Genomic DNA, 16,421 nt, shown 5'->3' on the forward strand with positions numbered 1-16,421 from the left:
CTGATTGTTTTTGTATATTATTTCAAATTGTTCTCAAATCTCACAGAAGGCAGAGTTGGCAGCTGCTGCTGGTCGGGATAGAGATATGAAGGCAGTGAAACGTCTATGGATGATAAAAAGACAGCACATCCGTTTCACATTAGTCCTGCATCTCCTTCTATGGGCCGTTTTGGGTATTACACCTGTGACAGAGGAGAGTATGAAGGGAATAAACAAATGGTATAAATATTAACCATGTTTCACAAGTCCACACTTAAAAAAAAGCGTCTCCTATTATATAACCTACTTCGGTCTATAATAGCCCAAGTACTTTAAGTTGTTGTCTAAAAGGTGGCGTTTCTGAAAAGTAACATATTGTATATTTCTGTTGTATTTTTTAAATTCTGTATATGTAATCTAGTTTGCTGTAAACTGGTCTTGTTTATGACGTCATTGCTATTATAAATACCCATTCATGAATATGTAAGTAGGCGTAAGGTGTGTATTAGGTAGACATTTTTTGGTGCAACTGCATTCATTGTTAAACAGAAAGCCGCTGATGTGTTCGGTCTGTAGTCAGTCCGCACAGAAATAAGGAGCTGTTCCATCAGAGAGCCTTGGCACGAGGATGCCGGCGCGTATCGCAATGCATCGTGGGAGAATCCACGCGCTCACGCTCAGTCATGGAGCCTGTGCTCGCGAGTCATCGCGTCATCTCCTCACGTGGATACTCTCTGGTGACGGATTACTGGACCATCCGCTGACACAGCGCGCAAACTCTCGCGAAATTAGCAACAGATTTGAGCCAATATGCGAATGCGAAGCTGTTTCCGGGTCATGTGGATGCCGCGGAGGACAGGACGAAAGGCGGAGTGATTATTGGAGAAATTTCTTTTTTTGGGGGGGGGAGTAAACTGACCGAAACACGGTTGCTTTGCTTTGCTAGCCTCCCGCTGTGAATGGCCGCATTAGCTAACCGCAGCTAACGTCAGCTAGCTTAACCGCCGCCTGACAGCCCCGCGCTCCCTCGGTCACATGAAGTGAGTTTGACCGGAGGAGGGGGGAGGGAGAGGAGAGGATGGCGGAGCGAGACGTGACCGGGGATCCACCTCTGCGATCATCCTCGGTGGGTCCGGAAAGTTCAGGCAGGCCGAGCTGCGCGGATAAAAACGGACACGTCGATAGTCCGGACGAGACGCTGTCCCCGACGTCGGTGATCTACTTCCAGGAGGCTTTGAACTCGTCTAACTTGAGATTCGGGAAGGCTGGCTCGCTGTCGCCCGCTCCCCCGCCTCGACAGTATGACTTCAGGATCGAACGAGTCGAGTCAAAGCGCAGAAGTGAGTAATCAACTTTTTCATATATATAACTTTTGATATTCATCACCGGTAAACCAGTTGCCTGCTGTTAGCATTGCTAGCTTGTTAGTGCTAGCAGCTAACTCTTGCCTCGTCCGTAAATAAACGACTTCCTACCTGGTTACGATCTGACTAAGAACTGACTGCCTTACAGGCTTCATATACACAAAGTTTTATATACACAAGGCTTTATTTAGAGAAGATAATAAGAACTCTCTCGATGCTGTGACACGTTTTACATTTTTGTTTGTTGCAGATGGCAAATCAGACAAATCATCCGCAGTGATTTTACTGCTTCAACGTTAACCGCACAGATTACCTGCACTGTGATCTCTACGTGGTCTTTTTATATCTTCTTATTGAAATACACTATCTATCTATCATATAAATATAATGATAGATAGATTAGTGTATTGGGAAGAGAGATTTGTCTGTCCACACCAAAGCATCGAAGACTTTCCAAGATCACAATATGACACACTGGATGTTTTCTAGGATTTGGGTCAAACTGTGGATACGATTTTGTCCTTATTTTCTTATTTGTTTTGTTATTTTGGCAGTTTGGTAATCATTTAGGTGGTGATTTTTAAAAAGGTCATTTATCAAGCAAAAATGTTAAAAATGTCTGCGTGTTGTCTCCTTAAATGTGCAGATGTTTTTCTTTTCTGTCTTAAGTTCGACATCCTTGAAGTAGTTTGTTGCTCTGCAAAACATTTAGTTGGTTTAGTTACTGACTTTTAGTTAGTATTTACTATACATCACACTCTGGGTAAGCTTTGAAACATTTTATTGAACATTTTATCCAATAAGAACGTAATCTAGAGGACCAGGGCCAAAATGACTGTTGTTGGGGAGTAAAAGAAAGCTGGTAACGATTTATCGGCAGAGTCACTTATTTATTTAAAAAAGCCCTTTTATAGTTTTACAGTGCGACTTGTCAGTACCCTTCGATGGACAAACTATATTAGTTTCAATGTTTGTAAATTACCTTGAGCCTGTCTTTGCATTTCTGTGCTGTGTTACCTGTTTCTTATTGGCAGATGCAAACAACCATATCGGTATTCCCCCTAATATCATCATCAAAAATCATCATCAATATCATCCAGTCAGTCGGTAATGGTGTTTAATTTCAATTCAAAACATATTTATTGCTTTACTTGAGTGTGAGACTTAAATTGTGATTTAATATGTATTCTCATTATTATCTACCCAAGATCTTCCTCATTGTGCAAAAGAACAAAACAAGTTAATGACATTTTTAAGTAAAGAGGCAAAAATAATCTACGCTTTACAACATGTGTCTTTTGTTAGCGCTGTTATCATTTAAAATGTTCACTGTAAAAATGCTAAATAATTCTGAATATATTGGATCATGAAAATCTCAGATTCTGTTGAGTTCTCCTAAAACAATATTATGCAGTAATGATTTAATCTGATAATTAGTTGAATAAACCAGTGAGCTATTTTTTTTCCTCACTATAGTCATCTTTTAAATCAGTGGTTTGCAAACAAGTACCAGCTGACTGAGCTTAAAAAAATAACTTCTCCTGGTTCTTACGGCTAACGTGCCTGACGTCTTGCGCTCTCTAACCACAATTTCAAATATCAAAGTGTGTTTCCGAGCGTCTGATCGCCGCCACATCACTTGTAAACGCAGTGCGTCGCTTGGCTCTGTCGTGGGATGCAGAGTAACTCGAGGCCGCGGCTGCATCCTGGACGTTTCGCCGCCGTCCCGCTGCAGCCGGCTGAGTAATCGCGTTGTCAAACAACGCTGTTGCTGCTCGAGAGGCTAAGATGAGTCCTCTGCTGAATCATTGGCACTGGCTGGCTACTCAGGGACCCCCCCCCCCCCCCCTTACAACACGCCCCACCCCCCTCCCTCCCTTTTTACGCATGCACCATCTGCTCACGTGGTGACGATGTGTTGCCGTACTACCGTCGGCCATCTTTGGTCGACACCCAGGCAGAGCTTTCGCCGCGGTGCACAGGCAGCGGAATCAGGGAGCCGGTGCCGAGCGGAGGAGGAGGGCTGTGATTCTGTAGCACGGGGGGGCTCTCCTGCATTTTAAATCCCCCAGTCTGTGCTAAAGGGGATTACAGGAGGTCGAAGGAGGAGGAGGAGTTGAGGAGGAGGAGGAGGGAAGGGCAGCCTCTCTCAACACGGCAGCAGCAGTTGTGAGGAGGAGGAGGAGGAGGAGGGGAGGATGCAGGCATAAAGCATAAAGAGGAGGAAAAGCAGAAGCCCTTCCGACACCTGCTGAGAGCCGCCGTGGGCCTTTCATCCTCCTTTGTGTTGATGCTCTTTACGTCCCTTGTTCTCTCCCACTTGTGATTTTTCTGGCGGTGGTGGCGGTGGTGGTGGGGGGGACGGGGACGAAGACGAAGGGGCCTCCACTGGATTGTGGAACAAAAAGCTTCTTGGGGCCTTTTTTCTTCTCCTCTCCACTCGGCGCATTTTTTTTTTTTTTTTTGTTGTTGTTGCAATCAGCTGAGTCATCATGTCTGATCTGACGCCTCAGAGCGAAACCCCGACCCCCACCACCGACAAGATCACCCAGGCCGCCCGGGAGACCATCTATCTCTGCAACTTCCGCGTGTCCGTCGATGGCGAGTGGCTCTGCCTGCGCGAGCTCAACGACATCTCCCTGACGCCGGACCCCGAGCCGGCCCATGAAGGTAACGTGACGGATGAGCTCATCGAGGGAGGGGTCTGGGGGGAGGAGGAGGGTGGGGGGGCGTCTGCCTGCACAGCGTGGCCCTCTGTTTGGGCGTGGCGGCGCACGCAGGGTCCCTGCCTTCTCGTGGAGTGAACTGTGGCGGCGTGCCGGTGGTTTGGTGTCTTGAGTTCCACGGCAGTGACGAGCAGGAAGTGGCGCTCGTTTTGTTGTCAAGAGAGACACAACAACAACAATAAAACAGCTTAGTGTTTGCTGTCGCTTTGCCTTCATCTTACTGGATACGACCCACACGTCTGTACAGGGTTGCTTTTTGCAACAGCATCCAGATATTCACATCTGGCAGAGCACACAGGCTTGTTTTGAACAGCTGCATTATGTTTGAAATATGAATATCAGCTGTGCGTGATGAGGGGGGGGGGGGGGGCTCCTCTCCTCCCCCTCCTGCTGCGCCTCTCTCCGGCCGGTCGGCGCGCTGCGGCTCTACTGTAGGACGATCACTACGGATAACGGCGCGTTCTGTTACGACGGCTTCTACGTCGCACTTGTATCGAACAATGTTTCGTTTCTTTGCAATATTCATCCCGTTAAACTCAAATGTATTTGTTTGTTGTGACATTTACTTTACACACATGTTGATGGCGCGTTGTAAGAAGCTGCCGAGAGCTAAACGTGCTCCTATCTTCACTTCAGTAAAAGTAGAAATGCCACATTCTCTGTTAAAGTGCTAAATGTTAGCATCAAAATATATAACTACCAAAAGTAAGTATTGTTTAAGAATAATGTTGGTGGGATGTAACTATTGTGTGTGGAGCTCGTCGGTTTATTACATTGCTGGTTAGCAGTATATTAATCAACAATATATCACAACTTATTTGTTGATTGATCTGTTATTATTCTGAGGCTTCGGGAGCCGGAGGTGTCAAATAAATAAGTAAATGGAGTGAAACGTTGGTCCGTCGTCTTGCTGCATTCTGTCCACGAAGCTACGAAAACCCCCAGTATAATTATTCATTAGTAGTCTTTGTTTTGAGCTCCTTTTGGTTGTTGGTCATATTATCTCTTATTTTCATTTCAAAACTACTTTTCTTCCTGGAGAACATCAGAAGGAAATACAGAGCCTTCTCCGATGCCCCCCCCTCATTCCTACGCGGCTCTCGGTGACCTTTCTCTCCTCCTCTTCCAGATCCCAAGGATCCCATCGCCATCGAGCGGCTCAACCTGATGAACATGGCCAAGCTGAGCATCAAGGGCCTGATCGAGTCCGCCCTCAACCTCGGCCGCACGCTGGACTCTGACTACGCGCCGCTGCAGCAGTTCTTTGTGGTGATGGAGCACTGTCTGAAGCACGGCTTGAAAAGTACGCACTCGCCGCTAATCACGCCGCCGCCGCCGCCCGTTCTAATCTGCGTCAGTCTGCGGTTCTTAATGGGAGAAAAAAAAACCTGGGACGATTTTCTGCATACAAACAGAATCTTTCACACAATGTGATTGTGAGGCAGATTTCCTGGTTTTAAAATGGTCCGTCAGACTGACTCTGACATTCCACGCAGTCGCTTTCTTTCATCCTGCACACGTCACTTTACTGTCATTTTTCACTCGTCACTAGTGCACTTTATTTTTTAATTTCTTTAAATATTTTTTAACTTTAATATTTTTAATTAACTAACTTTATTCTCTTATTTTAAACTAACCCATAGCCTTATTCTGCTAACCCAAAGCATTAGCAGTTCATTTTATTTTGTTTTATTACTCGTGCTCTGCTGTCTTGTCGTCCATTGTCGTACTGTCTACTGTCACGTACCAACCGCCAAGTCAAATTCCTTGTATGTCTGACATATTTGGGCAATAAATGATTCCGTATTCGAACCGACAGACGAGACGCTGCTCCCGCGTAGTTCTGTTACCCACAATCCTCCCAATGAAATGACTCAACCAGTGTCTCCTCCGTCAGCCAAGAAGACGTTCCTGGGGCAGAACAAGTCCTTCTGGGGGGCGCTGGAGCTGGTGGAGAAGCTGACGCCCGAAGCGGGAGAGATCACGGCCAGCGTGAAGGACCTCCCTGGCCTCAGGTGAGTCCCTGGAGGAGGCGGGACCATTTCTGCCTCTTCTCTCTAAATCTAAAACTCCTACGGCCGTTAAAGTTTGTAAGCGGTTGCTTCTTGTGTTACAGAACCCCCCTGGGGAGAGGACGGGCCTGGTTGAGACTGGCTTTGATGCAGAAGAAGCTCTCTGACTACATGAAGACCATCATCAACAGAAAGGACCTGCTCAGGTGAGGCACCTCGAAGCAGAGCCGCGGACACGTGTCGTCGACTTCCCTCTGAAGGAGAAATGATGCGCCTGTCGCTGTCCTGCAGAAGGTTGGACTGATTAACGTCAGAACGCGTCTCGTCTCTGCAGTGAGTTCTACGAGGCGAACGCGCTGATGATGGAGGAGGAGGGCGCCGTCATCGCCGGGCTGCTCGTGGGACTAAATGTCATCGACGCCAACCTGTGTATGAAGGGAGAGGACTTGGACTCTCAGGTAATCCTGCTCCCACGTCCACGCACACGGCAGGAACACGTGTCGGAGCAGCAAATGTTCTAAACCATTCAAATGGGTAACATCAACAGCGGTAAGTGAGACGGTATTTTTAAATGGCTGCTCTGAGCCTCTCTATTGGCTTAAGAGGTGGGACTGAAGTCACTGGGAGGACTGGCAGGTCTCCAGTTTGTCTTCTGCTCAGTAAACAAGCATTACAAGGACAAAGTGAAACCGTCTTCTCATATTCAGATAACCTGAATGCATCTTCACCGGACAAAACATTGGTGTTTTAAAATTAGGGCTGTCAATAAGATTAATAAAAAGGTCATGGAAAGAAAAGTAAAAAAATTAGGTCAAATATTTTGAAAAAACATCAAAATATTTTAGGTCAAATGTTTGGAAAAATAAGTCTATAAAAAAGAAATAAGACATTTTCAAAATTGTTAAAATAAAAATGATTTTTTTAATTTTATTTTTTAACCTTTATCTGTTTCTGACTACATTTCCTCTTTAGGTCGGCGTGATTGATTTCTCGATGTACCTGAAAGATGGAGGACACAGTAGTAAGAGTGCAGAGGGGTGAGTGCTGCTTTTAATCTTGGTTTTAAAGAATGCATCTAGTCCCATATTCATTTTAATTTTTGCACGGCGCAATAATAATCCTAACAAAACAAAAATGGAAAAATAATGTTCTCATGGATGATTAAAAAATAACCGTAGCTTTAACGATTCAACAGCGAACTAGCTGGTTTAATCTATTGTCATTAAAGTTTGTCATTATTCTGAAACACTACCTTATTATTTTTAGTTGTATCTATTTTGAGGTCTTTTTATCATGATGACTTACAAGAATTAAAAAGCGGTCCTCGTCGTTTCATCCGTCTCCCTCCTCCTGCAGCGACGGTCAGATCACAGCGATTCTCGATCAGAAGAACTACGTGGAGGAGCTGAACCGACACCTGAGGTTGGTCCGCGTGTCTGCGCTCCGCGTGTCTGCGCTCCGCGCCGCGTCGCCCGCCGATCTGCCGACTCATCGTTTCGCTTCTTCTGTTTGCAGCGCGTCGGTGAATAACCTGCAGGCCAAGGTGGACGCTCTGGAGAAGTCCAACACGAAGCTCACGGAGGAGGTGAGGAGGAGAACCTCGACGCGGTCGCTCGCCTTCGCCGTCGGTTGGCCCGAGTGTCACCGTGACTTTTGTCTCCCGCAGCTCGCCGTGGCGAACAACCGGATCATCACTTTACAAGAAGACGTGGAGCGAGTGCAGGAGGAGAGCTCGTACCAGCTGGAGACCAGGAAGGTGAGCGCATCATCCAGCTTGGGTTCGGCTTTACGGTCGAAAAATGACACCGTTTGCAGTGTAAAACGCTGATGTGTGCGTTTCACTCATCAGGCATCAAGAAGCGAGTCGGCTCCGGACGGACAAGTGCTGGGCGAAACACGCAAGCAGCTCAAAGAGGAAACTCTGCTTCGATTGGTGAGTGAGGCCGATTAAAGTTCTCCTCCACTCCAGTTCTGTTGGTTCTGAGAGGATCCAGAGTATTTCATGTAAACGAACAGGCCGACGTCGTGAAGTGTGTGTGTGAAGCGGAGGAATCTGTGTGCAGGACGTGGAGAAGGAGCTGGAGGTGCAGATCGGGATGAAGCAGGAGATGGAGCTGTCCATGAAGATGCTGGAGAAGGACGTCTGTGAGAAGCAGGACGCTCTGGTGGAGCTCAGGCAGCAGCTGGAGGACCTCCGCGTCATCAACCAACAGCTGAGCCACAAGTCCCAGGTGAGGAACGGCCCTGCAGCACTACATTACCCACAAGCCCCGGCCCCAGCTGCGATGGAGGAGAGGTGACCGAGGTCATCGAATATTCACCCAGAAACAGGGAAATGGGGATTAATTCGACCTGCAGGTCGGGTTCTGGGGTTCGGAGCTCCGTCGTGGGTTGAATAATTAAAACGAAACACCGCTGCGTACAAATGACTGAGAATCTCCGTATTCCCCAGAGCGCCGACGCCGGCTCCAAACAGAAGAGTGAAGCCATCGCTCGGCTGGAGGAGAAGATCAACCAGATGAGCGGCACCGTGAAGCAGATGGAGACCAGGTGAGGGCGGCCCGCCGTGTCTTCTCCCTCTCTTTTTCTTTTCTTTTTTTTAAATGATTATTTCACAGAATCATTTGCCTCCAAAAAACATCTTATTGTCCTGTTTTTGTCATTCTCCTCCCTCCACTCTCATTATTTTGTCATTGTCGTCACTCTTTGGTTTGAACGTGTACTCAGCGAGCAGCACGTGGTGAAACAGGCCCGCAACCTGAACTCGGCGGCGGGGAAGCTGCTGCAGCTGCAGCAGTAGCTCGTGAACGTCGCCCGGTCCAATATAGAGATTAACCAAACCACGGCGTTCCTTTTCTGTACCATGCTCCTTTTATTGTGGAAAATTAAAAACCGTCCCCCCCCTCCCATTTCTTCCCCTTAACATCAGCTTTTGAGTAGTGTGGGCCGAGGCGTTCCTCGCGTTCTCTCTGACGGCCCCTTTTCTTCTTTTATTCGGTGGCCGTTCCTTAAGAATACCGCATCGGCGCTTTCTACGTTTCTTTTGCAGAACGGAAAGACGAGTAGAAGTCGTGGCCTCTGAAAGTCCACCAGGAACAGGGTTGTTTATTTTGATGGACACGTCCTGAGTACCTGGGAGGTAGTGGACTCGCTGCAATGTTCTCCCGAAGAATAAGACCACCACCAGAGGGGGGCGAAGGGGGGGGGGGGGGGGGGGGGGTCCTTGTGGGGACCTGCGGGAGAGGGAAGGCAGCCGGGGCAGGAGCAAGACGGGCAGAAAAGGGCCAAGTGAATTCCTTAGTTTTGAATTGTATGTTAACATAACCTTGGTGTAAACTGTAGTAACCATAAGGCGAATAAAACAATAAACCAACATCAGCCGGCGTCATCGTCCTTGGTGAACGTTTCCTCGTTGGGTTTCAGTCAAATACTTTTGTTTTATTTTCAGTTTCCATCATGTTTTCTTTTCGTCACGTTTTCATTTTACCATAAGTTTATGTAACCCCCCCCTGACCAGATGCAAACAGGCTGAGAGGGAGAGGGTTCTGGCTTTGGAGGCCAACCGGCTCTTCAAACAGGAGTTTGGGGACAAAATCGAGAGTCTGCAGGTGGAGGTGGAGCAGCTGAGGAAGCACAGGTAAAGTCTGCTAGAAACCCTTTGATTCTTTTGCATCTTTGGGATACTCGTCTTACTTTTTTTTTTGTTCATTTATTTCCTTCAGACGAGGCACGGTCACGCTGCGTTATTTCCGTACGTTCGGTGTAAACCTGCGTTGCCTTCCAGGTCCCACCTGGAGCTGGAGCTGAGAAAAGAGCGGCATCGCCACGGCGACGGCTCGTCCTCACAGTCCGGCGTTCCCCGGAGGGAGACGAGGCTCCCAGAGGACATAGCGAACATCCCCAAGGTACAGCTGCGTGTGACGAGTACGCCGGATTACAGACGAACCGAAGTGTGTGGACCTGATGTGTGTGTGTGTGTGTGTCACTTACAGCGCGTCCCAGCATCTATATCGGTCAAAAGGGAGAGCGAGCCGTTCAACACGGGAACCGAGGACAAAACCAGTCTGAGCTCCAGCCTGTAAGTAATATTTAGACAAAATATTGGTATTGGAGGGAATATATATTATTGTATTTATTTATCCTCTTCTCCACCTTTTTTTTAAGGTCCTCGAGGTCCCACCATGAGGACGAACAGGTGAGGTCTAGAATGTTAAAATGTCTTAATTTAGATCATACGTTTCCCTAACGGGCTGTAAAGATGCAAAGAAGAAGCGCGGTGTATTGATGTTCTAGTGTTTGATATCGGAGGCTTCAACAAACCCCTCGTTGGTTTATTATGTGCAGGACGAGGAGGAGGAGGTCTGTCAGCCTTCCATCTGCAGCATGTGTGAACGGGACGACTCCCTCACCAAGACGAAGGTACCAAGATGGAGCCTCTTGTCTCATTAACTATAAACCGCGAGGCGTTTTACAGGAGCTCAAACCGTAAAAAAAAAACCCATCACTGCCTGGTGTTTTTTGGGCCCTGATGGAGCGCGGCCTAATCCCCTCTCCTCGCCCCCAGAGACGCTGTAAGAACTGCGAGGGCGTCTTCTGCGAGGGCTGCGTGTCCAACGAGCTGCCGCTGGCCTCCTCCATCCTCCCCGAGACGGTGTGCACCGCCTGCTACTCGCTGCTGCTGCAGCAGTACGCGTCCACGCCGACATGAGCCCGCGTCTCCGCGCTGCCGACACGCACTCCTCCCCTGACTTTACGGAAGGTCTGACGGGGGCCCGCCCGGGTCGTTCCCGGTAGTGAACGCCAAACTCTTGCCGTTTGGATGCAGGTTTTCATCCACTGGAGTCGCTGTAATTCTTCCCTTCTGCCGGTGTTTTAGCTGCATTTTTAAAAAAAGCTGTAAAAAAAAAATGGCTTCTGATGGCATAAAAAAAAGAGAATCATCTCACCGGTTTAAAAAAATGTCCACTAAGTGGATTATCAAATTAAAAGTGTTAATATATTTTTAAAGGATTTAGTTTTAAAAGATTGGAAACTAACTATTACTCATATGCAGATCAGTATATGAAGAGCCTTTCAGGTGAAGCATGACATCTTTCTCTCTCTACGTGGTTTCGGATGCTGTTAGAATCCAATATCCCCCTTTGGACCAGATATTATATTCTACTATGATATCAAACGTGTGATAGCATTTTCTAAAAGACTGCAGTCAAAATGTGTTTTACACTCTAATGTTAAAATATAAATATATATATATTAGTGGTGGACCTGGAGCAATGAGTTATAAGCATTGTAAAACTTTAATGCTAAAGACCAGAAAACACACACACATTAAATCCCAATGTTGTGAGCTTATCAGCACATCAATATTTGATGGTCTTCAGCTCCGGCTCCAAACTGCAGAGAGTATTTACCTCCTGGGGGGGGTATAGAGATCCAAACATCAGACTGTTCCTATTGTTTACAACGCTACGTATTCTGGGTAAAGTGTGCTTTCTGTTATATTCACATCATTTGACAAAGAATAGTCTGGTTGTGGAGATTCTAGTCTTTTCTCTGGGTAAACTTTGAACTGCACGGCGCTCTGCGGACTGGCCCGACGTGTGCACGCACATGCAGCTTTGCAACAGCTGATTTTAATGTTTTATTAACTCGAATGGAGAAGTTAGAAGCTCAGTCGTCCTTGTTGAAGCTGATTAACACGCCCGATGGAAATGCTTCGTATATCAACAATAAACTTTTAGATGTCTCTGGTTTGACTCTGGATTATTTGAACTGGTCTCGCTCGTGAAAAGAGCTTTTAATAGAATTACATTCAACAAACACACAACGCTGAGTAGCATAAGCATATTATGTTTATTGAATATTTCTGTAAAAACAGATTTGATGAGGATTTTTACAGGAATTTACATTTCCAGAATAAATATTCAGAAAAAAGGCTTTGATGTCAAATGAGTAAACTGTATTTATTGTGATGTTTTCATGTTTGTCACCAGTTAAATAACGAATACACCTTCCATTCTTTTAAGCGCTTTATGTCGATCTCCAACTGAGACTCACTCCTCCTCGTTGGACGGAGACGGTGAAGGAAATAAAGTCCTTTGACAACAGGAATGTTTATCGTTCGACGTCCAGGCCGAGCTGGCAAATCAATAACAGTCCTGTGTGTGCGTTTTGGGCGTCTTTGTTCACCTGCAGGGGAAAATAGAACTTGTTAAAGCACATGTGGAGTCTGTCGCTAAAACTAGTAAACTGACATATTAAACGAGGGATGCAGCACAGACTCAGCAGTTTGTCGTAATTACAACTTGTGTGTGACATCCAAGAGAAACTCAACAATTCTGTCTCAACCACGAGAATCAGGAATATCTAAATTGAGCGTTGTTCTGTCGAGACGTTCCAGCTTTCTCACTTCTTTCCATCGGAGTCGGAGTTCAGGAATAACTCGATGTATCTTTCTCCTAAAAGAAAAGGGATGAGAGAAGGTGACCCGTTGAAATCCTGCAGCGACCAATCAACCGCTCTCTTTATCGCACCGCGTTTATAAGTCTCACCTATGTACATCCGGTCTCTGGACATGGCGTTCATGGCGTCCTGGTGGCAGCTGAAGTAAACGTCGGCCTCGCCGCTCGGCCGTCCTCCGGCGCGGCTGTCAATCACCACCTCCGACACGTCGAGAGGAGCGAAGAACTGCGAGAGGGAGACGACGTGAAAACCACACGCAGAAGGGCGACCACGTCTCCCCCCCCCCCCTTATTTTACTCGAATTACCTTAACGATGTCGTCTCTGGTCACCTTGAAGGGAAGCCCCCTCATGTGGATGAAGTGAGCGGACCCTGGCAGAGAACACGAGTCCGTTCACATCCAGCGAATGGATCAAAGAGACGAAATACTTCTCCACGCAGTCAAAACCTCAGCAATGAAATGATTGATTTTCACCAGGATTTTGTTCCTCACCATCGATTGCGTTTTGTGTTGGAAGACTTTTGTTAAAAGTCACAGTTAACATGAAATAATATGATGAGGGTAAATGTTGTTGATCATTGATTTACGGATCACACTGTGCACCAAAGTGAACAAACAACCCGCTACGGCATTTGAGGCGGGAGGGAGGAGCTAAATATCCATGCAACAAAGTCCTAAAGTGGCCTCACCAGTCCTGGTCTGCGAGGCGAAGGCGGCCCTGTGCTCTGACTGAGGGAAAGCCGAGCTCGTCTTCCGCGTCTTACTGGAATGAATCTGGTCCCTTCTGCTGGGAAACACCTCGATGTATCTGCAAACGGCAACAGCGGAGACGCTCATTAAGACGCTTGGAGGAGCCCCGGTGTCCCCCGATGTGGCCGTGCGCTGCCTCCTGCCCCACACCTCTCTCCGATGACCTCTCGGTCTCTCTGCAGCGCTTCGTCGGCTGCTTGTTGGGAGGAGAACTGCACAAAGGCCTCTCCGGAGTTCCTCCCTTTGCGGTCCGTGACCACGGTGATCCCATCCTCCGCGATGTCCAGACCTGCGAGAAAGCCCATCTTTAAAGCATCTTTTGTGAACTCTTCCTAGATGAATTCAACCGATTAATTCAACGGACAGAAAAAATGACAGCGTCTTCTGATCATTTCGGGAGCTAAAAACGGCCCCTTCGCCGCGTCTTTGCCCGGGGGGAGGTTTACCCGAAAAGAACTGCACGATATCGTCCTTGGTGGAGGAGTAGGGGAGCCCTCTGATACGCACCACCGCCTCGCTCCCCGCCGGAGCCTGGGCGGCCTTCTTCAGGATGGCCTCCGCGTCGCTGTTGGTCACCTCGTACACTGCAGCGGGGACGTGAGCACCCGTTTCTATCAGTCCTTGTATTTGCGATGCATCAATATTGCCGGCGGCGGGCAAAGAGTCGAACCTTCCACATATCGCGGGCCGAGGTACTGCCGGTGCTTCTCCAGAGCCTTTCCGACGTCCTCCTCGTGCTCCATCTCGATAAAGGCCTGTCCCGAGGACCTCCCCGCCCGGTCCGCGGTGAGGTGGATCCCCTTTACGCCGTCACGTATCCGACACTCTAAAGCAACCACATAGTATGTTTATTTTTGTACATAATCTTAACATTGAACCGTTGTCATATAGCTCATTCGTTCCTTGTTGTTCTGGATTTCTTTTGTATGTTTGCACCATTTTCATGGTTCAGAAGACGATTCACTTCTATATTAATTCACAATACAGCGCAACTTGAGCTTCCATCTTAATCTGTCGCGATTTGGTTATTACAGAGTTATAAACGCGTGTGTCATAAGCAAACATTACTAGACGTGTGACGCTTCTCAGGCATTTAAACTCTCACCTGAGAAGAACTGCAGGAGGTCCTGAGCCGAGCAGCCCCAGGGGAGACCCCTCACCTGCATGATGTACACCTCCTTCTTCCCCTGATCTGGATCAGACTGATAGGCCGGCAGGGGGGGGTACTCGTCCTCGCAAGGTTCTCCTGCCTGGAAGACGTGAACGCAAATACGATCGTTGTTAAACGGAACCACGACGCACTTAAGCGTTGGCTCGAGTTCACATTTAGGGCTGGATAATCTACTGCTAGTTGGCTGAATCTATAACGGAAATGAAATGTTCTAAATGAAGAGCATGCGGCATTAATACCAATCTGAACATGCACAGTAACTAAAGCTACCAGATACATTAAGTAGCGTTATAAATAAAATATCTGGCACACATCGTGTGTTTAAATGGTGCAACGCGGCATCACGTGGAGACAGTGGCGATCAGCCTCATCCCGCGGTCGGACTAACCTTGGTACAGAACCGGTACTGGCTGGTTGTCACCGCGCACTGCAGCTGACCGACTGCCCAGGTTGTGGAGGTCCATGTCGGCGGCAGAGCGAGCAGGCTCCGGGCCGACAGCGCGCTGCTCCATCTTGTTCTGATAGCTGCCGGTAGCGTAACTTTTCTGACTGCGACGCACCGCTGCAGCAGAAACAGCATGGACTTGCTGCTACGTGACATGTTAGCTTAGCCTGGTGTCCGGCCAGACCGTTCGGCCTGAAATAAGGAGATAAAACAAGTAGTTTTAATTCCGCCTCTCTCTTGTTTAGCTAGTTTGATTAGCTACCGGCTTGGCTTGGGACTGCGCGAAGCTAAACGGACTCACGTGGGTCAGTCAAGGGCAGACAGCTCGAGAGCTAATAAGCTAACGGCTAAACGCTTTGCACTTCCGCTTATCCTTTCACAATAAAAGACACCATGTTTGGTAAGGTGTTTACCTTTTGATCATCTTGCAGAAAAACAGACAGAAATACAACTAAAAGATATATTTAATGTGTGATTATATATCATTAAAGTATAAACTCACAAATAAAACTAGATCCTTAAAATAGACTAGTCCAAGAGAATAAGTTTAGAAACAGTCAATAAAACTACTTTAATCAGGATCAGGAATCAAATGACATAGTTGATATAAGGCATATAATGAAAAAAATCGTATGAACTATTTATAAAGCATTCAGAAGACGTTAACCCTCCACATTATTTCTGAAAAATTACTATAGATTATAGTTATTATCTGCATGCTAATAATGGACCATTTATGAGCGATTTGAATTAGAATGTTTTCCGGAAGTGACCTTAACAATAACTAACTTGACAGCAGGCTGCGTCTGTTTCCTCTTTCCCAGTCTGCTCCGGGTAATGCAGTACGCAGTCTACTCTGCCCCCTAGAGGTCAGCGGGACTTCAGAAACACCCACAACATCCCGTGTTTCACAACACGTATTTGCCTTCCTTCAACTCATCCACTTATATAAATATGCTTCAAGTTTTTGGGCAGCACATTTTTGAGGAATAATTCGAATGAGATAGCTGCCTGGTCGTAAGGACATGTGCTTAAAGTCTATTCTGTGAACAACGAAGGTCTCTATGAAAATTCATATCACTGGGATGAGAATTTTAGCTAATTTATTTGACCGTTTAAAAAAATGTAATCTCCCTATGACGTTCTGTTTTCCCCCAAGATTTTGTTTTTCTACATTTCTAGTTTTCCTAGTTCAATTTTTGTGCGTACTTTCTCATTTGTTTAACCTATCTATGCACGTTTTTAGTTTTTGTTCAATTTGACCTTTTCTATTTTACTTACCATACTTTTTTATTATTCTGATTATTGAAAAGTCTGATAACTAAAGGCTCAGGCTCCCATCCTACATGTTGAGCTTCTGGGAACCACAATTAGGCTCACGAGACACGATGGGAATTAGGGCTTTGTAGGTGACACCCTGACCTTTGAGGATGAACCTCCTTGGTGTGGTGGGCTTGCTACCAGCGGACCACTTTTACTCAAGTGCAGGATTTGAATCCTCCCTCCACAACT

General features: G+C 46.9%; 2 protein-coding genes across 6 annotated transcripts; one reads left to right on the forward strand and one right to left on the reverse strand.

Annotated features, from left to right (window-relative positions):
• The first annotated feature begins 624 nt into the window (after window positions 1-624).
• On the forward strand, window positions 625-11,827 carry rufy3 (RUN and FYVE domain containing 3). Of its 5 annotated transcripts, none has more exons than XM_040196199.2 (18): window positions 625-1,319; window positions 5,199-5,372; window positions 5,967-6,084; window positions 6,186-6,287; window positions 6,416-6,539; window positions 7,054-7,118; window positions 7,438-7,503; window positions 7,597-7,666; window positions 7,748-7,837; window positions 7,931-8,014; window positions 8,145-8,312; window positions 8,534-8,631; window positions 9,599-9,718; window positions 9,866-9,986; window positions 10,074-10,159; window positions 10,246-10,276; window positions 10,426-10,500; window positions 10,646-11,827. In XM_040196199.2, the coding sequence occupies exons 1-18, from the start codon at window positions 1,058-1,060 to the stop codon at window positions 10,787-10,789; spliced, it is 1,998 nt and encodes a 665-aa protein (XP_040052133.2). In that variant the 5' UTR covers window positions 625-1,057; the 3' UTR covers window positions 10,790-11,827. The 5 variants fall into 5 exon arrangements, 4 of the variants coding, with proteins under 4 accessions (XP_040052133.2, XP_040052135.2, XP_040052134.2 ...); XR_013451928.1 differs by having other exon boundaries at window positions 626-1,319; window positions 9,804-9,986; XM_040196200.2 differs by having other exon boundaries at window positions 837-4,013.
• Window positions 11,828-11,915: 88 nt separating this feature from the next.
• On the reverse strand, window positions 11,916-15,285 carry grsf1 (G-rich RNA sequence binding factor 1). Its single transcript, XM_040196203.2, has 10 exons — window positions 14,853-15,285; window positions 14,399-14,543; window positions 13,964-14,119; window positions 13,740-13,877; window positions 13,444-13,582; window positions 13,233-13,351; window positions 12,850-12,914; window positions 12,633-12,768; window positions 12,491-12,539; window positions 11,916-12,270 (listed from the first exon to the last, which is right to left on the reverse strand). Exons 1-10 carry the CDS (start codon window positions 15,063-15,065, stop codon window positions 12,267-12,269), a joined length of 1,164 nt encoding a protein of 387 aa, XP_040052137.2. The 5' UTR covers window positions 15,066-15,285; the 3' UTR covers window positions 11,916-12,266.
• Window positions 15,286-16,421: the final 1,136 nt, after the last annotated feature.

The sequence above is a fragment of the Gasterosteus aculeatus genome, chromosome 13 (genome assembly GCF_964276395.1).
Source record: "Gasterosteus aculeatus chromosome 13, fGasAcu3.hap1.1, whole genome shotgun sequence".
Lineage (NCBI taxonomy): Eukaryota > Metazoa > Chordata > Actinopteri > Perciformes > Gasterosteidae > Gasterosteus > Gasterosteus aculeatus.

Bases quoted from the DNA above. Each gene is read 5' to 3' on its own strand.
- rufy3 (XM_040196199.2), top strand. From the start codon at position 1,058: ATGGCGGAGCGAGACGTGACCGGGGATCCACCTCTGCGATCATCCTCG. The intron at 6,288-6,415 runs GTGAGGCACCTC...TCGTCTCTGCAG, and splicing joins AACAGAAAGGACCTGCTCAG to TGAGTTCTACGAGGCGAACG. The intron at 9,987-10,073 runs GTACAGCTGCGT...TGTCACTTACAG, and splicing joins ACATAGCGAACATCCCCAAG to CGCGTCCCAGCATCTATATC.
- grsf1 (XM_040196203.2), bottom strand. From the start codon at position 15,065: ATGTCACGTAGCAGCAAGTCCATGCTGTTTCTGCTGCAGCGGTGCGTC. The intron at 13,352-13,443 runs GTGTGGGGCAGG...TGCCGTTTGCAG, and splicing joins CGAGAGGTCATCGGAGAGAG to ATACATCGAGGTGTTTCCCA. The intron at 12,915-13,232 runs GTGAGGCCACTT...GTTCTCTGCCAG, and splicing joins CGCCTCGCAGACCAGGACTG to GGTCCGCTCACTTCATCCAC.